Source organism: Equus caballus, chromosome 26, assembly GCF_041296265.1.
Source record: "Equus caballus isolate H_3958 breed thoroughbred chromosome 26, TB-T2T, whole genome shotgun sequence".
Taxonomy (NCBI): domain Eukaryota; kingdom Metazoa; phylum Chordata; class Mammalia; order Perissodactyla; family Equidae; genus Equus; species Equus caballus.
This window is the reverse complement of record NC_091709.1, coordinates 9566391-9583775: the sequence shown is the minus strand read 5'-3', so window position 1 is coordinate 9583775 and position 17385 is coordinate 9566391. Positions and strand designations below refer to the sequence as shown.

At 36.6% G+C, this 17385-nt stretch overlaps 1 protein-coding gene across 3 annotated transcripts in view; it reads left to right on the top strand.

Moving 5' to 3' along the window:
• Nucleotides 1-15700, top strand: part of HTR1F (5-hydroxytryptamine receptor 1F) — a 150363-nt gene extending 134663 nt beyond the window's left edge. For all 3 annotated transcript variants that reach the window (XM_070252153.1, XM_023629997.2, XM_070252154.1), the window contains one exon: nt 10446-15700. In XM_070252153.1, the coding sequence (XP_070108254.1) occupies nt 10489-11589 (1101 nt within the window). In that variant the 5' untranslated portion in view covers nt 10446-10488 and the 3' untranslated portion in view covers nt 11590-15700. The remainder of the gene's footprint in view (nt 1-10445) is intronic.
• Nucleotides 15701-17385: the final 1685 nt, after the last annotated feature.

Sequence of the window (17385 nt, the reverse complement as noted above, 5' to 3'; positions counted from 1 at the left end):
CTCTTAAATGAATACTTCACACTGGCTTTCTCCAATTCTTCATCTTCCATTCGTTCTTCAATGCATTGTCTTTACCAATCTCTGGTGACTTTATAGATCTACAGGGTGTCAACTATAACGCATGAATTATAAATTAAATTTTAAATCCAGATGTGCCTTCTAGACAACTAAATATGGGCTGTCTGATATGTTAGTCTTAATGTGTTAGAAACTTTCACCATCTCCTTATCCTTTGCAGTCCCTACAAACCTCCTTTTCCTGTGTTCCCTGTCGCATATGTGATGTCATCTTCCAACTGCTTGCCCATCACAAAACATAGGAGTCACCCTAGACTCCTCCTCCTCCCTCCAGCTCCACCTTCTCCCAAATCAAATTAACTGTCAAATCCTGTCATACACTAAAAAAGGGTTGAAAATTGCTTTCTCTCCTCAGCCCTTTGTCTCATTCCTCGGCTGGAGACTCATTATCTCTAGACTGCTTAATCCTCGCCTCTCGTGGCCTCTAATCTTTACGGATTCTGCTTCGCATTCCCCAGCAGCTCTCCGTAGCCTCCAGGATGTGGTATATAAACCTCTTACTTCCTGTCCGGCTTTTCAGCCTCAACTGTCATACCCATTCAAATTATTCTCCTACCGAATTCTTCCTGCTATTGTACCTTTGCAAATTCTGTTTCCTCTCTCAAAAGGCCTTCTCTGCAGCCTACTCTCCCCAAATGTCTGACAGCCCAGTAAGCTCATTCTTCAAGTCTTAGTTGAAATTTCAACTTGAGTATGAGGTCTTTTCTGATCTTCCCAGGCAGAACTGCTGCAACCTCCCGTGAATAATTATGGCTTCGTTCTTACACATTTACAAATCACGTATCACAGTGCTTTTCAGGTTCTAAGTACTGGCTTTATTCTCAGGCTTCATGTGGTGGCAAAAGCATTTCAAGTAATCCAAGCTTAAATAATCACAGCTATATATCCAGTGGAAAAATAAAAATTCCCCTTCCCAGGGGCTCCCACAGAATTACTAAGATTCACCTGTCTTTGGATATATGCCCACTGCCAGACTAATCATTGTTAGCTACAATCATTGCCAGGGAGTTACAATGTTTATTAGCAGTCAGGTTCCCAACAGGAAATAGATGCACAATCAAATTAGGAGAATTCAAATAGAATTCATTTACAAAGGGACTGGGTACAAGGGGAAGCATGATCAGTGCACTAGGCATCCTGTCTGTGCACCGTGGCCGGGGATGAACCTAGATGCTAGATTCTCACGTGACCTGGACCCAGAGACGGGTCTCAACGACAACAATGCCACCAGTGCCACCTTGGCATGCTGAACAGCTGTAGAGCAGCAGGAAGCAATTGCTCCTGTCCCTGCTGCCACCTCGGTCTGCTCAGCAGCCAACCAGGGGAACGAGCGGCCTGTAGAAACCACCTCAGTGGTGCCAATGGGCAACATCTTTGCCAAACTTGTGGTCTCAAGAAGTAGAAGAGATTTCCTAACAGCAACAATATTGTTCATCATGCCGAATCCTCCCTCAACTTCTGCTCAACTAACAGCAATTATATTCAAAATCCTGCCTAAGATTTTTCCATATTTATTACCAGTATTATCAATTCTCGGTAAAATGAGAGGACAATTTTCGATAGCTGTCTTGATTGCTTTGAACTAATGAGCTTATGTTAGAATGTATGTTTTAGATATTCTGCTTATCATAGTTTTTGATTTTTATTTGCCAACTGGTATAGAAGCATTTCAATATTATCAATTTTGAATTTCCAACAAATATGGCTGTTGACATCACTCTTATTATAAGAAAGAAAAGGTTAGGATGCCTGAAAAAATTTTTTAGATGACTGCCATAATGTACTTATTTCCCATAGTGCAATGATTTGTGTAACCTGATAGTAAGCTCTTTGAGAAAATGTTTATGACATATTCGTTTCTATATCCAGAGTGCCAATTGCAATGCTGAAAACAAATAAATGTTTGTTGAATAGGTCTCTTATTGTATGTCTCTTCTCCCTAACTTCTGATAAACAATGTACTCCTTTGTGGTATGGGCTGCATCTTTTATGCATATGTATCACATGTAGGATCTAACACACACTGCGTTGCTTAATAAATATTTATTGATTGATGTTTAAAACTTAGGAAACAAATTAAGAGGTTCAGGCATTATATTCTCCAATATTTTGTCATTCTGTTCAAATGACAGTTCAGATTTGTTTTATGCTAAGTAACCACTAGGTAATATATAAATCATCATCAGTTAACCATGTCATCTCTGAAATACCCAACACACTCTTTACAAGTTTTTTATAATTTTCTTTAAAATGTCTTGACTAATATCAGTTCCAGGCACATTTATTAAAGTGAGATAATAATAGCCACTACTATAGTAGTCACCATAGCAAAAGAAGGATAGGAGTAATTGAAGTTACTGAATGAGAACTTGTTTTTTAAGTTATAAAAAAGTGGCCCAAAAATCTTGGAGAATATAAAAACTATTTGGTAGTAATTTCGACATTCTCAGATGGAAAAAAATGTTAAGTCAAAGTGCGTTAAGAAGAGTTCTCCTTCCTTGTCATTCAAATATGGACAAGTTTCTCATAATTATCTTGGGATTAAATCACAAAATGTCACTATCTTAACCATACTCTGTGCTTCAATTTGTATCTTGGCATTCTAGGATAAATTACTGTGTAAAACAGACACAAACAAGATATGATATTCCATAGCATTAAGTAGAGCCAACTAAATAAAATAAAAATAAAGAGATACCCATCTTATTTAAAATTGTGGATACTTTACACCTTATATTTATATAAAGCCAGTATATTTAGGCTAAATATGTCTCAGTCGATCACTGCCTGTCTTATCCAAATTTAAAAGTTAAGTTTTTCTTCATATTTTAGTTACTAGCCTTGGTTAACCAGTAGCCTGGAAGACAGATTGCACTTGAGCAGAGCTCCAAATCATGGCTATATAACATCCGCCCTGTGTTTCAGTGCTGAACATTCCATAATGTCATTAATTTAAGGCGATAAATCAACTACCCAATTTCAACTGGCAGCCATTCAGCACTCACACGATGCTGCTAGACTTCTGCTTTGTATACCAGGCCTAACAAGCCAATGGTGCCCAGTAAATATCAGTATTAATCATTTGTTTTATTTATGATACTGAGTTAATCAGTTAGTACTTACTAAACCTATTAGATGTAAAGATGTACTTTATAGAGCTTAAGGGGGTCAAATGAGAGAAAGTGAATTAAAGATGAAAGAAAAGGAAGAGAAATACTTTCAATATAACATATTTACAAAAGAAAAATAGAAAAAAATGGAGGAGCATATATCACAATTAAGTGCAATACCTTTCATTCCATTAGCTACATTTGCATAAAATATAAGTAATAGTCTAATGCCTTTCAAGTGCTGGTAGGAAAATAAAAGGTAAAGAGAGAAAAAAGGAGATTGCTGTTCTTGACACTGCTTGACCCTGGTGACCTTGGCTTGGTTAACTAGTTATTACACATAAAAAAATAAAGTTGCTAAGTGAGATATCATCACTAAAATTAGATCTCTTTTAACCTCACAACAACAGCTTTTATTGAGTTTTAACACAGCCTAAGCACACAATATTTTTTTTCCAAATAATTTACCATGACGCTTTTATTCATGTTTAGGCGAACTTAGATACTGTCTCCCCAAATTTTAAGATAGACTTTGTCCAATCCAATATTTTATTCTAGATTAAGAATTAAAAAATAAGCATCTAGATAAGATATTTACCATATTGTTAATAATTAACTAACTTGAAAAATAAATTTATCTAGTTCCTGGCAATAACCACTTACACAGGACATTATTATAGCCAGCGTCACTATGGAGTGAACTATTTGCCTTACTGAATACTCAAGGAGAGGGAATGTTCAACAAGGAGGAGAGAGAGATCATGAACGTGTTCTTTCAAAATTTCCATCTCTGGCTTGCTAACATATTACTCATTTTCCATTTTAACTCAAATATTGGGAGAGTACCTCATTTCTCATTGATGATAATTGTACATGTCTCCTCCCACCACCACCTTCTTATAGTGGAATTAGAAAACTTGGTATTAGACAATGGTGGTCCTATAGCTACTATAAAATGAAGACTGAGGTAAAAATAAACTTTTTACCCTGTTAGACCCATTTCATGATTTCTCCAATGCTTACAATGATCCTAAAGGTAGAGGTTGCTAGCCCCATGCTACAGATGACAGATAGACATACCGAGTTTACTAGCTGCTGGGCACCTACAGGATTTATACTTATCCTTCAACAACGCTTTCTAAGGTTTGACTCTTACCATCTTCACTTCATGGAAGAAGTTGAGTCTTTGAAAGTTGAAATGACTTTCCCAAGCTCGTGCTAGTACGTGGGCAAGATAGGCTTCACGTGAAGTTCTGTTTAACTCCAGTACTTGTGGCTTTTATACACAATACCTGATAGTCTCTTAACAAACCAAGTCCCAGTATCAAGACTAAGCATCAGTTCCTACTGCGCTCACAACCCCACTCCTCCCACATCCCACATCCCTCCTCCCTTCACACATACTCAGCTTCCTCCCTCTTTAGATTTCAGCCTCAAAGGAAGTGGTGCAGCATACCATTTGCACATGTGTGTTTGCTTCCTTTTCCATAGCAGGTGCTTCTACAGCTCATTTCACAGTGTTCATTGAATGTAGTGCAGTTTTCCCTAAGATTTTCATTGTTGCAATTTAATTATTTTCCCGACTTTAGTAGACTACCAAACAGATGTCCCTTGAAAACAATAACCAGGATTGTTGGAGCAATGAAATGTGTGAATACATAAATTTCACTTAAAATCAGAATTTCTTTCTTCTTTCTAAATATTTTTAAGATTTGGTTAAAGTTGGTAAATGCTTTAATGGTTAAAGCTGCTTTCATCAATGGTTTTAAGGAAAATATTGCTTAATATTTTTAAGATTTGGTTAAAGCTGCTTTGGTTATTAATTTCCAATAGTCACTTAGCAATGTATCTGCTTGTGTCAGTCTGGGACTGGTCAGGGAAACAGAGACTCTCAAAATTTTCCTGGAATAAAGAGATTTAATGAAGATATTGGATTTTACATTGTTTGAAAAACTAGGGGGAAAAAGTCAAGAAAGTCTAAATTCAATTCAATTCAATTGTTGCCCCAAATCAAAGAAGCAGACTCTAGAGAACCTCAGCCTATAGCCCCAAAGTAGATAGTGCTCAAAGACTTACTTGGAAATTGTTGTGGTTATCAAACATACCTGAGAAAATTCCCAGCAACTATTTCCAAGAGCACACAGAAGCTGCTGTCAATGTCTGCCCACACATCTGGCTGCAACCACCTTGAGAGAGTTATCAACTCTCCCCCTCTTCTGCCTTGTGGGAATTCCTCTCATTATCAAACTCTAAAGCTGACTCTCTAGAGAAGGCGATTCTGGGAGATGTAGTTCCCTACTTCTCCTTTATGTTGCAGGGATTGGGAGCTCACAGTGATGCTGAATTGACAACAAAGAATACAGCACAGTCCATCCTTGTCAATTTAGCATCAATAGATATGACATTGGCTTTGGGACCAGGTGGCATGCAGAGACTGAAAAACAATGAGGAGAGTATAGTGAGCAAACTTAGTGGTGGCTGGACAGGAGGTGATGAAACTATCTTGAAGCCTAGAAATAGGGCAGCCCATATTTCCCAGTAGCAAAACAATCTGTAAAAGTGTGGCCTCCAGTAACTTGAAAGATAAAATGAGTTTGATGAACTCGTGGATCTGACCAAGAAGATTTCCAGGCAGAATGCCGATTAACAGTTTTTTAGTTGTGTATAATAAGGTGTGGAAAGAAAAAAAGGAATTAAAGTTTGCAAGCAAAATTTAGAAGAAATATATAAGAGCTAGGACTTCCTAGATAGGAAAACAAAGCTATTTCACGTCACCAATCTGTCCAGATAGCAAAAGATTCTCAAAGTAAAAATGGCCTCGGGGGAAAGAACAGATAAAAGATATGGCTGTAAAATCCTTTATTAAGACTCCGCCAAAGATCTTATCCTCTCACTTAACCTCGTTAAACATTTTGAAGACTTCTGATTGCCTGTAAAATAAAACCCTGTGCCCTTATCATGGTATGACAGCCCCTTCATTATTTTCCCTAGGTAACTTTCATCCCCTCACCTCCAACCCTGGGCCGAATGCACCTTCGCAATATCCACATCCGACTACTTACTTCACATGTCTGAATGCATCCTACATTTTTATGCCTCTGCTTTTGTTCATATTTTTCCCCCCACCTGGAAAGGCTTTCACTGTTTCACCATGGTGGGATACTTCTCCTTTACCAGTATTTCTGGGACACTTTATACATACCTCTATAATGCCCTTATTGCATCCTATTACTGTATCATAATTACTTGTTTAGCTGTCTCATGACCATGCTGGTTTCTTAAAGACAAGAACAATGTGTTGCTTTGCTGTTTGGTTTTGTTCAGAGGTGGGTTGGTTTGTTTGTTTGGCATCTTTTACACGTAGCAAATTAATCAGAACATAAATAACACACAGTAAATAGTTCTTAAAGGAATAAATGGGAACAAAGAAATATAATAAGAGCTGAAGGGAAGACTCAGAGTTGGAAACGTAGTGAAAAAAATTTTGGAAACATGTTGAACATGTTCCTACCTTTACAATTTACATATTTAGACCTGTTCACCATCTTAAACATTTCCAGCAAGAAATAAGCAATTCATTCTATTGGATATTTGCCTCAATTTAAACACATTTCTTACTCTATAATATAATCTTTTTTACAGAAAAAGTAGTTATTTTATAGATCTCGTGAAATGGGAGATAATAACTGTACCCACCTTGTAGATTAGCAGTGACGATTCAATGGGTTAAGATGTGTAAAGCGCTTAGCACAGTCCATACAGAAGTAAACACTCAGAAAAGATAAATATTATTACTCTAATTGAAACAGGCAATTTGTAGGTTCTCATGAGGTCTCAACAGAATTGAATTTTACTTTCTTGCCTCTCTACAATGTTATTATTAAAACTATTTGGGTATGACCCCCCCCCAGGTTATTTACAATATATAGTAAATTAAACTATGCCCCTATGAGCTTATAGTTTAATCTGAATGGGAACAATTTAATTGGACATCAAAATCAAACAGACACCTGAATATAAATTAACGTTAGATTAAGAACACTGTGTATAAGCAGAGGAGTAAAATGCATTGAGTGGCTAGTCAATAAATTGGTAAATATTCATGCTGAGTAAAGCCTGGGGAAGTTTTTTTCCCTCTGTTATTATCAAGAAGGCTACATTTAATTGATGGGGCTACAGGCCCTGCTTAAAGAAGAAGCCTGGCTATTTCCCAGTGAAGACATTCAAACTACAGAAGGCAATCTGGATTCTAAGAGGAGGAGAACCATGTGTGACACGGCCTATGTCCAGTAACCCAGAGGTGGTCCCCAGTACCATGAGAACTCGCAGTGGGAAACGTAAAGGATATGAAAGAATCTGATTAGATGCTATGTCTGAATTAATGAAGGTAGATGTTTTATTGAAATCCTAATTATAAGTGGCAAGGAAAATAAGACAAAAGAAAAAGAAACCCAATTGTGATTGACTGTATTTGTTCTCCAATTTCTTTGTTTTCTAGAAACACAACTATCAGCAAATTAATTAGTTTTCTAAATTTAATAATGAGAGATTTCTTGTAAACTGCAATAGAATTATATGATACATTTAGACTTTTCCTTAGCATTAGGTACCATTTTACTGAGGCTAATTTAAATGCTAAAGTGTAATGTTTAGAGAAATCAGATGAATTATCAAATAATTTACCTTCTAATTTTAAGCTGGCCTATTTTCCTACAGAATTTATTTTTATTATAAAAACCCACATAACTATTTCCAAACAGTTTCTCTTGTTTAATAGTCTATTCAAAATGTAATTTCAGGATTATCTCTTCAAGAGGCTCTTATGCCAAACCTGTTTACAGGCAAATTAAAGTGGAAAGTTATTTTTTCTTATAATATGGAAAGTGTCAGCACTTTTAAATCAATTCCCATAAAGATAAATAAACATTGCTGCAAAGGAATTAACCAATTAAGACAAAAATGCTAAATTTATGATGAGAGAATGTGGAAAAATTGGAAGGTATAAATTACTTAACCTGCCACGTTTCTAATATGTCTAATTGGCTTTGCAGTATTTCACCCGTGACCACTGATGCCCTAAAGGATGTTTCCAGGGAAAATAGCTAAAGAGCGCAAGGTCCACTAATGTTGACAGCACATATCGAGGATCTTTCTGACAGTCCTGACGGTGCTGACGAGCACACCCCTGTGTCACAGGCCCTGTGATCCAACATTGATTTAGGAAATACAGTCATAATGCATAGCTCCCATAATAGGCTGAAAGAGTGGAAACAGTGTAGGAGAAGGATGTTAATAGACCTAAGCCAGAGGTCCAAGAGCTGCATGAAGACGACAGTAAACATAGGGAAACATCAGAAGCAAAGCTAGAGTAAGATCATTTATTTGAGAAACTCCAAGACACAAGTTAAGAATGTGAGAAGAGGAGATGCTAAGAAAGTTGTACAGCAGAAACGTTTGAGCTGCTCTCAATAGAGAGGAACTGATAAGGCCATAGCAGTGACAGGAATAGACAGACAGCTGAGGAACAACCATGTTGATTTCTCCCGAAACCTGTGTCCTGGGACCAATGGCATCAGCATCACCTGGGGTCTTGTTACAAATGCAGATTTGAGGGTACCACCCTAGACCTACCAAATCTCACACTCCGTTGGGTGGGACTGAGTAGTCTGTGTTTCCACAAACCCTCCAGGTGATACTGAGGCAAACTAAGGTTCAGAACCACTGGTTTAGAATTTCTAAGGAGACTTTAGCCTCCATTCCTTATCTGGAGTTGTCTTAGTTGCCCTTTACAAATGGGCAAGTATCGATATAAATAACATAGATATACAACTCCTTTTCAAGTACACACAGGACAGCTACTTATTTTCTGGGTAGCGGGTATTCAAATTTCTTCTGCCACTCAATTTGTTTAGGAGCAAGTCATCAGCACGTGCCTTCAATGAATATGAGAAAATAAAAATTAAATTTAGTACTGGTAACCCAAACACAAGTAGAATATTAAATATGCTGCACTCCAAGGTTTTATAATACACACACACACATACACTTCATAGAAAGCACTTGACATAAAAACATCAAGTATTTAAAATTATTGTTCTATCAGTTCCAACAAATGAAACATAACCACTTTAAAGTAAAAATAATTTAAAGATTGTGGAGGTATAATAGTAGTTATAACTAAGAATGAATTTTCAGTTTTCTATCTTCTCTCTGTCTTTTTCCAAGATATTGGTATCTGCCAAAAACTATTAAAGAAACAAAGAGCTGATGCAAAACAAAAGCTATCACATAAAAATGATTGATCTTATTTCTTTACACTCCAATTGCTCTTATTTGACTTGTAATTAAGTAATAACATGGACTGAAATAAAAATTATAAGCCATGTTTGTAGGGTCCTCTTTCAGAAGTAAGGTAACATGGTCATCACAATGATGACTTGTAAAGAAGAATAATTTCTGTTTCAGTGTGAGGCCATTGCGAGCTCTCCTCACTGGCAAGCTCACCTTGTTAAGTGGGTTATTTGGTCATATATGTCATTGTAATAAAGGGCAGTGTCTTACGGTTATTTGACTCCAACTAATTTTATTTCATCTTTTTAAACCAAATGAACTGCTTATATCCACAAAGACTGCTAAACATTCTGACATTTTCCTAATTTCATAAAATGATCATGGAATGCTATGATATACTAAAACTATTTTATTTTTGTTTATTTCCTTTTTTACAACCTTTATATCCTGACATAAAATACATTGAAAGTTCCTTTAGTATCCACAAGCCCAATGATAATGTTCTCAATGTAACTTTGAAGCAAGTACAAAATTGTTTATGATTTTAAATACTGCCTTAAGTATGATACTTTCTTATATTGCATTATATAATGCACAAATACACATTAACGACGTGCTTTTAAACTTTTTCTCCTGTAGACAAAGAGAAAACATAGCTAGGGTTAATATAGTTTTTAAACATAATTCTATAATGGTAGAGAGTTTACTGAGTAAAAGGTAGTTTACTCATAAAAATTGTTTTGAGCCATATTTTTTTAAAGTTGCTATTCTCATTGGATTTATTAAATTAAATGAAAAGAAAAAGAAAATCTGCAATCTGAACTTCATTTTTTCAATCCGTAGAATCTCCTTGGAAAACACACACACACACACACACATATATATATACTTTTAAAAAAATTATTCCGAAAGGAAAGAAAAATCTTTGAACCCTTCTCTGAATTGTTTTTTCCCTCCTTTATTATAGGTATCCATGTTTTCAGCTAAATTAATCTTTCAAAACAAAAAAGATGGATTTCTTAAACTCATCTGATCAAAACTTGACCACAGAAGAAATGTTATACAGAATGCCATCCAAAATCCTGGTGTCCCTCACTCTCTCTGGTCTGGCACTGATGACAACGACCATCAACTCTCTTGTGATAGCTGCAATTATTGTGACCCGGAAGCTGCACCACCCAGCCAACTATTTAATCTGTTCCCTTGCAGTCACAGATTTTCTTGTAGCTGTCCTGGTGATGCCTTTCAGCATTGTGTACATTGTGAGAGAGAGCTGGATTATGGGGCAAGTGGTCTGTGACATTTGGCTGAGTGTTGACATTACGTGCTGCACATGCTCCATCTTGCATCTCTCTGCTATAGCTCTGGATCGGTACCGGGCAATCACAGATGCTGTTGAGTATGCCAGGAAAAGGACTCCCAAGCATGCTGGCATTATGATTACTGTTGTTTGGATTATATCTATTTTTATCTCTATGCCTCCTCTATTCTGGAGGCACCAAGGAACTAGCCGAGAAGATGAATGCATCATCAAACACGACCACATTGTTTCCACTATTTACTCAACATTTGGAGCTTTCTACATTCCATTAACATTGATTTTGATCCTCTACTACAAAATATATAAAGCAGCAAAGACGTTATACCACAAGAGACAAGCAAGTAGGATTGCCAAGGAGGAGCTGAATGGCCAGGTCCTTTTGGAGAGTGGTGAGAAAAGCACGAGGCTGGTCTCCACACCATATACACTAGAAAAGTCTCTATCTGATCCATCAACAGACCTTGATAAAATTCATAGCACAGTGAAGAGTCCCAAGTCTGAATTCAAGCATGACAAATCTTGGAGAAGGCAAAAGATCTCAGGCACAAGAGAGCGCAAAGCAGCCACTACCCTGGGGTTGATCTTGGGTGCATTTGTAATATGTTGGCTCCCTTTTTTTGTAAAAGAATTGGTTGTTAATGTGTGTGAAAAGTGTAAAATTTCTGAGGAAATGTCCAATTTTTTGACATGGCTTGGATATCTCAATTCCCTTATAAATCCACTGATTTATACAGCCTTTAATGAAGACTTCAAGAAAGCATTCCAAAAACTTGCGCAATGTCGATGTTAAAGAAAGTTCATTATTAAAAGGTTGGGAGCTTTTTGAGGTGAAGTAATTCAATGAATGCTGAATAATAAAACATTTAACCTTTTGGAAGAAGAAATAAAACTGCTAAAGTGATAGAAATATGATTTATATTTTAATAGCAACATGAATATAAAATTTATTGATTAAAAGATGTTTCTTTTAACCATCATTGTAGACGACTCCAAATTTGAATAATTTATTGTTTATAAACAATATTTTGCCTATGCAAATTTCCTAAAAGGCTATCTAGAAATGTATATATTATTAAGAACAGTAATTTTCCAAGCTTATGTCTTACAACCATTACAGAAGAGTGTTCAATTAACAACATACCTCCATCCATAATTTCTATATAATCCTATTGTTTTATTAGGTAATTCTGTTATTTTATAGAAAGGATATAATTCACCACAGAACACACATTTCTGCTACTAACCACTCTTGTCCCTTCTCCATCTCACCCTGTGCAAAAGGGGCGGAGGAAGGAGCTCACAAAGATTGTTACTTAGTATGACAGGAGGAGACATAAAAGTCAGAAGTTGATACTGTTTTTGTATTTAGCTAGGAAAGAGTACTCATAAAGTAAGTTAGGTACTGCAAAATAATTTTGGATGCTGTACTTGTGCGTATTTAACATATTCTTTTTGTTTAATATGAATTCCTAGAAGGATATTTTCTTAACCATATGTTATCAACATTTGAAATCAAGGCCTTACCCTAGTAGCAATAACTCAGGGAGTGGGGTGGGGGGCATGTTATAACTGCCCCATGTTTATTTAGGAATCAAATTTAAGGCACCAAGTTCCCTGAGTTACTCACCATAGTTATTATGCTCCTAACATCTTTTTAAGAGCGTAAAATACACTTCCTCTTTTGTAACGTAATTAAGCTCAGCTGCTAACTAAAATGTCCGTGGTGCTTTGTACTTCAGCAGCTCCATAGCTTCAGTTTACACATAATTTCCTTTTTATTAGAGAGAATGTGATAGAAACTCTTAGAACTTTCCTCTGACTTCAAAAATATCTCTACTTTTCCAACTGGTAGAAATGAATAGGCAGATTCATATTATGCTAATTACATTGTATTATATATAGTATAACTTTAATATATATAATTATATGTATATATCCCAATCACACCACTAGTTCAGTGAGCCAAAGCAATTCCATAAGTTTCTCTTCCATCTTTGTATAGGGATTTAAAAATGGAAGAATCGTGCTTCTGAGATTTCATTTTCTTTAAACCAACAAGGTCATAGACCACATTTTGGAAGGCATACCATTGACCAAGATAATTTGAAAAACAATACATTCCTTTTTGTTTTTAAGCTGCACTTTTACGTGTATTCTAAATATTCTTTCCTAGTGGGGTGCTTAAGAGTTCATTACATCAATTTTTTATGTATCTATGACACATTACTCTCAATCTAACAAATATTTACAGTTCTTATTTTATATAAGGCATTGAGACGTACTACACAGAAGATACGGGAAATAATAAAATACAGTTTCTCCCCTTAACATGTTTACAATCTAAAAAGTGAAACAAAAAAATGAAAACGTTAATAGAAAAAAAACACAAAGATCTGGCATGGAAGTTGTTTACACAGCTATGATGGTTCAAAGGAAAAATTGATCACACCTGGTTGTGAAAAAATCAGCAAAATTTCATAAAGAATGTACATAAAATAGATATTAAACAGCATTTGGGAAAGAAGTGGTGGTAACATCAAGAGTTAAGATTGAATTCTGCAAGATTTGGTGGAGCATGTTCATGAAACAGCAATGAGTTTGGCAGCCATTTAGAACAATAGAAAAAGAGATTAAAAGAGAAATTGGCCATTATTGTGGCTGACTTTGAATATCAGAAAAAGAATTCTATAGTCAATTTGGTTGTTACATGTCAACGGATTATCATTGATGCTTTTTAGCAGAAATATTACAAGTTTAGGGTAATTCTAAATATATATATATACATATATATATATGAATGGATTTGAATAGGGAGTGCTAGAGATAATGACTTCTTGTTAGAGAGCAAATCAATAATCCAGGCAAGAGGTGATGAAGTCTTGAACTTGATTCTGGCAATGGGAATGTAAAGGAAGAAATGAATGAGAAATAGTATGCAGGCCAAATCTACAGGATAGAGCAAACACATTAATAAACAGACAGAGAAACATGAGATGGAGAGACACTGAGATAACTAGTCCTCAAATGAAATGAGGAACTCGAGAGAAGTGACCTGTTGGTGAGCTGGTGACTTCTGCTTTGGGTGTGTTACACACGTAAAGACGTCAGAGCTCACAGGCACTACTGAGCAGTCTGGTCCAAGCAAAACCAACCAGTAATGAGATTTATCTAAGGCTCCTGCCACCTCTTTTGTCCCCTTCTCCTCTCTTTATCTCCCAGGGCCTTTATGCTGTGTTGACAGTCCAAAGGCTGCTCATCGTTCTCTGCTGACTTCTCTTTCCCCTCCTCATGAAAATCTGATTCTTTGATTTATTCATCCAAAGGCCTTGCTAAAATGAAAATAATCTGTTCAATTAATTAATTTACACCCACCTCAGAAGTATATATACTTATATTGTAGAACTCTAAGCAACAGCCCACCAACCCAAAGGAACGAATCTCAAGCAGGGTGAGGCTTGCACAATGCACATTCTACCCTCTCCTCTGAGTCGGGAAGAAGCTCAAATCCAGGAAAATAATACTGCTAGTGACAGGGAAGTCAACTCTCCCTTCATAGCTCCGGGGAGAATCAAGTCTATTGTTTCTGAGTGTACGAAGCATTTTTTAATCCAAAGGGGCACAGCACAGCACAGCAATTATTACTGCATCCACGCGTCTCCCTCACGTGCTGAAGGCACTGGTCCCGCCAGCCCTCAGGAGCAAATACGAGTGATTTCCCTCTAATTTCTTTAAACGGTATGTAATATGGGGCTAATAACCTACAATTTGCACTTTCTTGGAAATTTATGAAGAACAGATTATGCGTAACATGAGACAATTCCCTGAATACAGAGGATTTATTCTCTCACTGAAAATTGTCGGAGTAACTAAAAGCTGAAAACCTGTACAGAAAAAAATACAGTTTCACATTTATTGTTACCTTCATTTATAACAAATGTAACAATATAATGATGATAACTGATAAGGTAGAGGGAGAAAACATAAATATCACAGAGAGTGGGTAAATGTTATATAATGAAGGTTAACTTCCTGCTACAATTTTAAATATGCCAGCACCAGCAAAGTAAGTAGGGGTTCATTTTTGCTCTGATTCTTCTAAATATTTTCAAGTGAAGGATGTGTGAAAGGTGAGGACAAAATACCAGAGAAAGAAAGTCAAAGTACTGGATACTAAATCCAGTCCAATACCCCACCATTCAGCATAGCTATGTACACATCATATTTGAAAACCCACTTCTGCTATGAAACATGGTCTTTGTTACAGGACTGCTGTAAGAATGTGGATTGCCTAACCTAAGAGTTTTGTTTGTTTGTTTCGTCTCCCAATAGGCCCACAGGGTCAAATCCATAGCATGCGCAGGCCATCTAGGTAGTGGCAGTGGATGGGGCAATCCTTATGTAGGACCAATTTCCATACTGACACTCCAAACCCACTTTTTCTCTCCCTTTTCTGGTGAACTTGAGCCCCTCCTCCGTGCTCAAGGGCGCCCACGTTCCCTGCTTGCAAGTGAAGAAAAGCTTCTTGAGGCCTCTTTTGAATTCTTGCTTATATCAGCTATGTCAGCTCTAAATGTTAAAAGTCCCTTAGCAGAGTATAATCCCCATATCACAGGCTCAGTCGTAAGCTTGCCCCTCTGTATCCAAGAGTTTTGTGTCAAAAAGAAATGAAGAATTAAGTGGAAGCCAATTACTAGGAAATGTGTTGACTTGCTCCATCAAATTTCCTTAATACATTCTAAAGTCTTTCAAAAATAATCTGCTCAATTCTAAATGTGTCCACAGTAAAGTAATTTGTTTAAGAAAATGTGTTTCTAACATCCTCCTAATAACTAAATGATTATATTCAGACCTTTATTTTGCCAGAACATATCTCTGTCTTGAATAAAGTAAATATTTTCTTACGACATTGTGATAATTTTTCGTGGTCTTATGAATCAATATGTTTTCTCCCATTATTTAAAATGAGGAACTTATTGCTAAGAGAAATATTTTCCAACATTATAATAAATATCTGGTTATTGATATGGAAGATCTGTGTACAAAACATTAGTATTTGAAATCCACCTGAGAAGGATAAAAATTTTTCAGAGAAGTTACACTCTGTGGTTAGGCCACAAATCATAAAAATTCTGAGAAAAAATATTTAATATTATCTTTATCAACAGCAGCAACAATAAATCTTGTCAAAGCAGCCTTCCAATAAAGCTTGTGTCTAGTCACAGTTCCAGTTCCCACCATGGAACCTTTCCACTTCTGCAAGGGCAATAAAATGACCTTGTTCGTTTATGCAGACAAAGCAAAGCTTTCTAGGTCTACCTTCCTATGCCTTCCAATATCCTTTTCATTATATTCAATTAATATTTCTAAACTATATGTAACTAATATTCATTCCTAAAAATTATACTTATTATATCATTATATTATATTGTATATATTGTGTCATCATTATTATTATATTATACTGCAATCCAATTAATAAGGGAAAATTTTACTCATGCCCACCCCATCCTCCCAGACACACACACATTTCCTCTTTGTGTTAGTTGGCCTGGCTAGGATTCTAGTGGATCTGTGACCCTAAGAGAGAGAGTGTGTCTGTGAGAGAGAGAGTGTGTGTCTGTGAGAGAGAGAGTGTGTGTGTACCTGTGAGAGAGAGAGAGAGAGTCTGTGAGAGAGAGAGATTTTGCAGATATTAGGAAGCACTGAACTGGAAAAAGAGACGATCTTCTTAGCACAGCACACTGTGGAGCTTGGAGATGAAGGAGGAAGAGGAGGAGGAGGGGGCATTTTCAACAGGAAGGAAGAGGAGTAATATCAGATTTTAAAACCAGTGTCCAGAAGAACCCCCTGAGACGCTGGTGACAAAGGCAGATGCCAGAGATTCTGAGTCTGTGAGTCCAAAGCGGAGCCCCGGAATCAGAGTCTTCAAGGTTCTCCCGTTCCTTAACAAAGGTGGAGTTTGGAGCCTTTCTACCGAGCATGGCTTGAATGCTCCCAGCTAGCTAGTTAAATGTTTTGTGGGACATAGTTATAACAACTGAAAATGAAATTTCACCACCATTTTACTAGCAGAGTCCCAGTCAGAAACCAGAAAATTATTTTGCTACTAAATGAAAAGTGCTTAATGCAAAACTGAACAGAAGTAAAAATCACATCAACATTGCTGAGTGGATTACAAAGCATTTATTAAAAAAAAAAAAAAAACCTACTAAAATCCGTTTTCAATCCGTATATTCTTTAAGTTTTGTTAGGGCAAAGAATAAAAGCTTTTCATCACATCTGAGGCAGCCATTTGGAGTAGAGTTCTCCAGATTTGAGATCAGAAAGGCTAACTAGGAGTCCTGACTCTGCTAAACATTAACTTGACGCTGAGCAAGTCTCACGGACCCTGCTTGCCTCAGATTAGAGCTGAAAGACTAAGGAGATAAAGTGAGATAAGGCAAACGCTCTTGACAAACGCCAAAGGGCTACAAAATGTAGGTGAGCACTGTTATTATTCTTTACGGTAGGTCTGGAATGAGTCAGAGTGCACCTGACACCGAAGCTGGTGCTCTGCCTCATGCGCTGTCTTTTTCCAAGCCTGGAG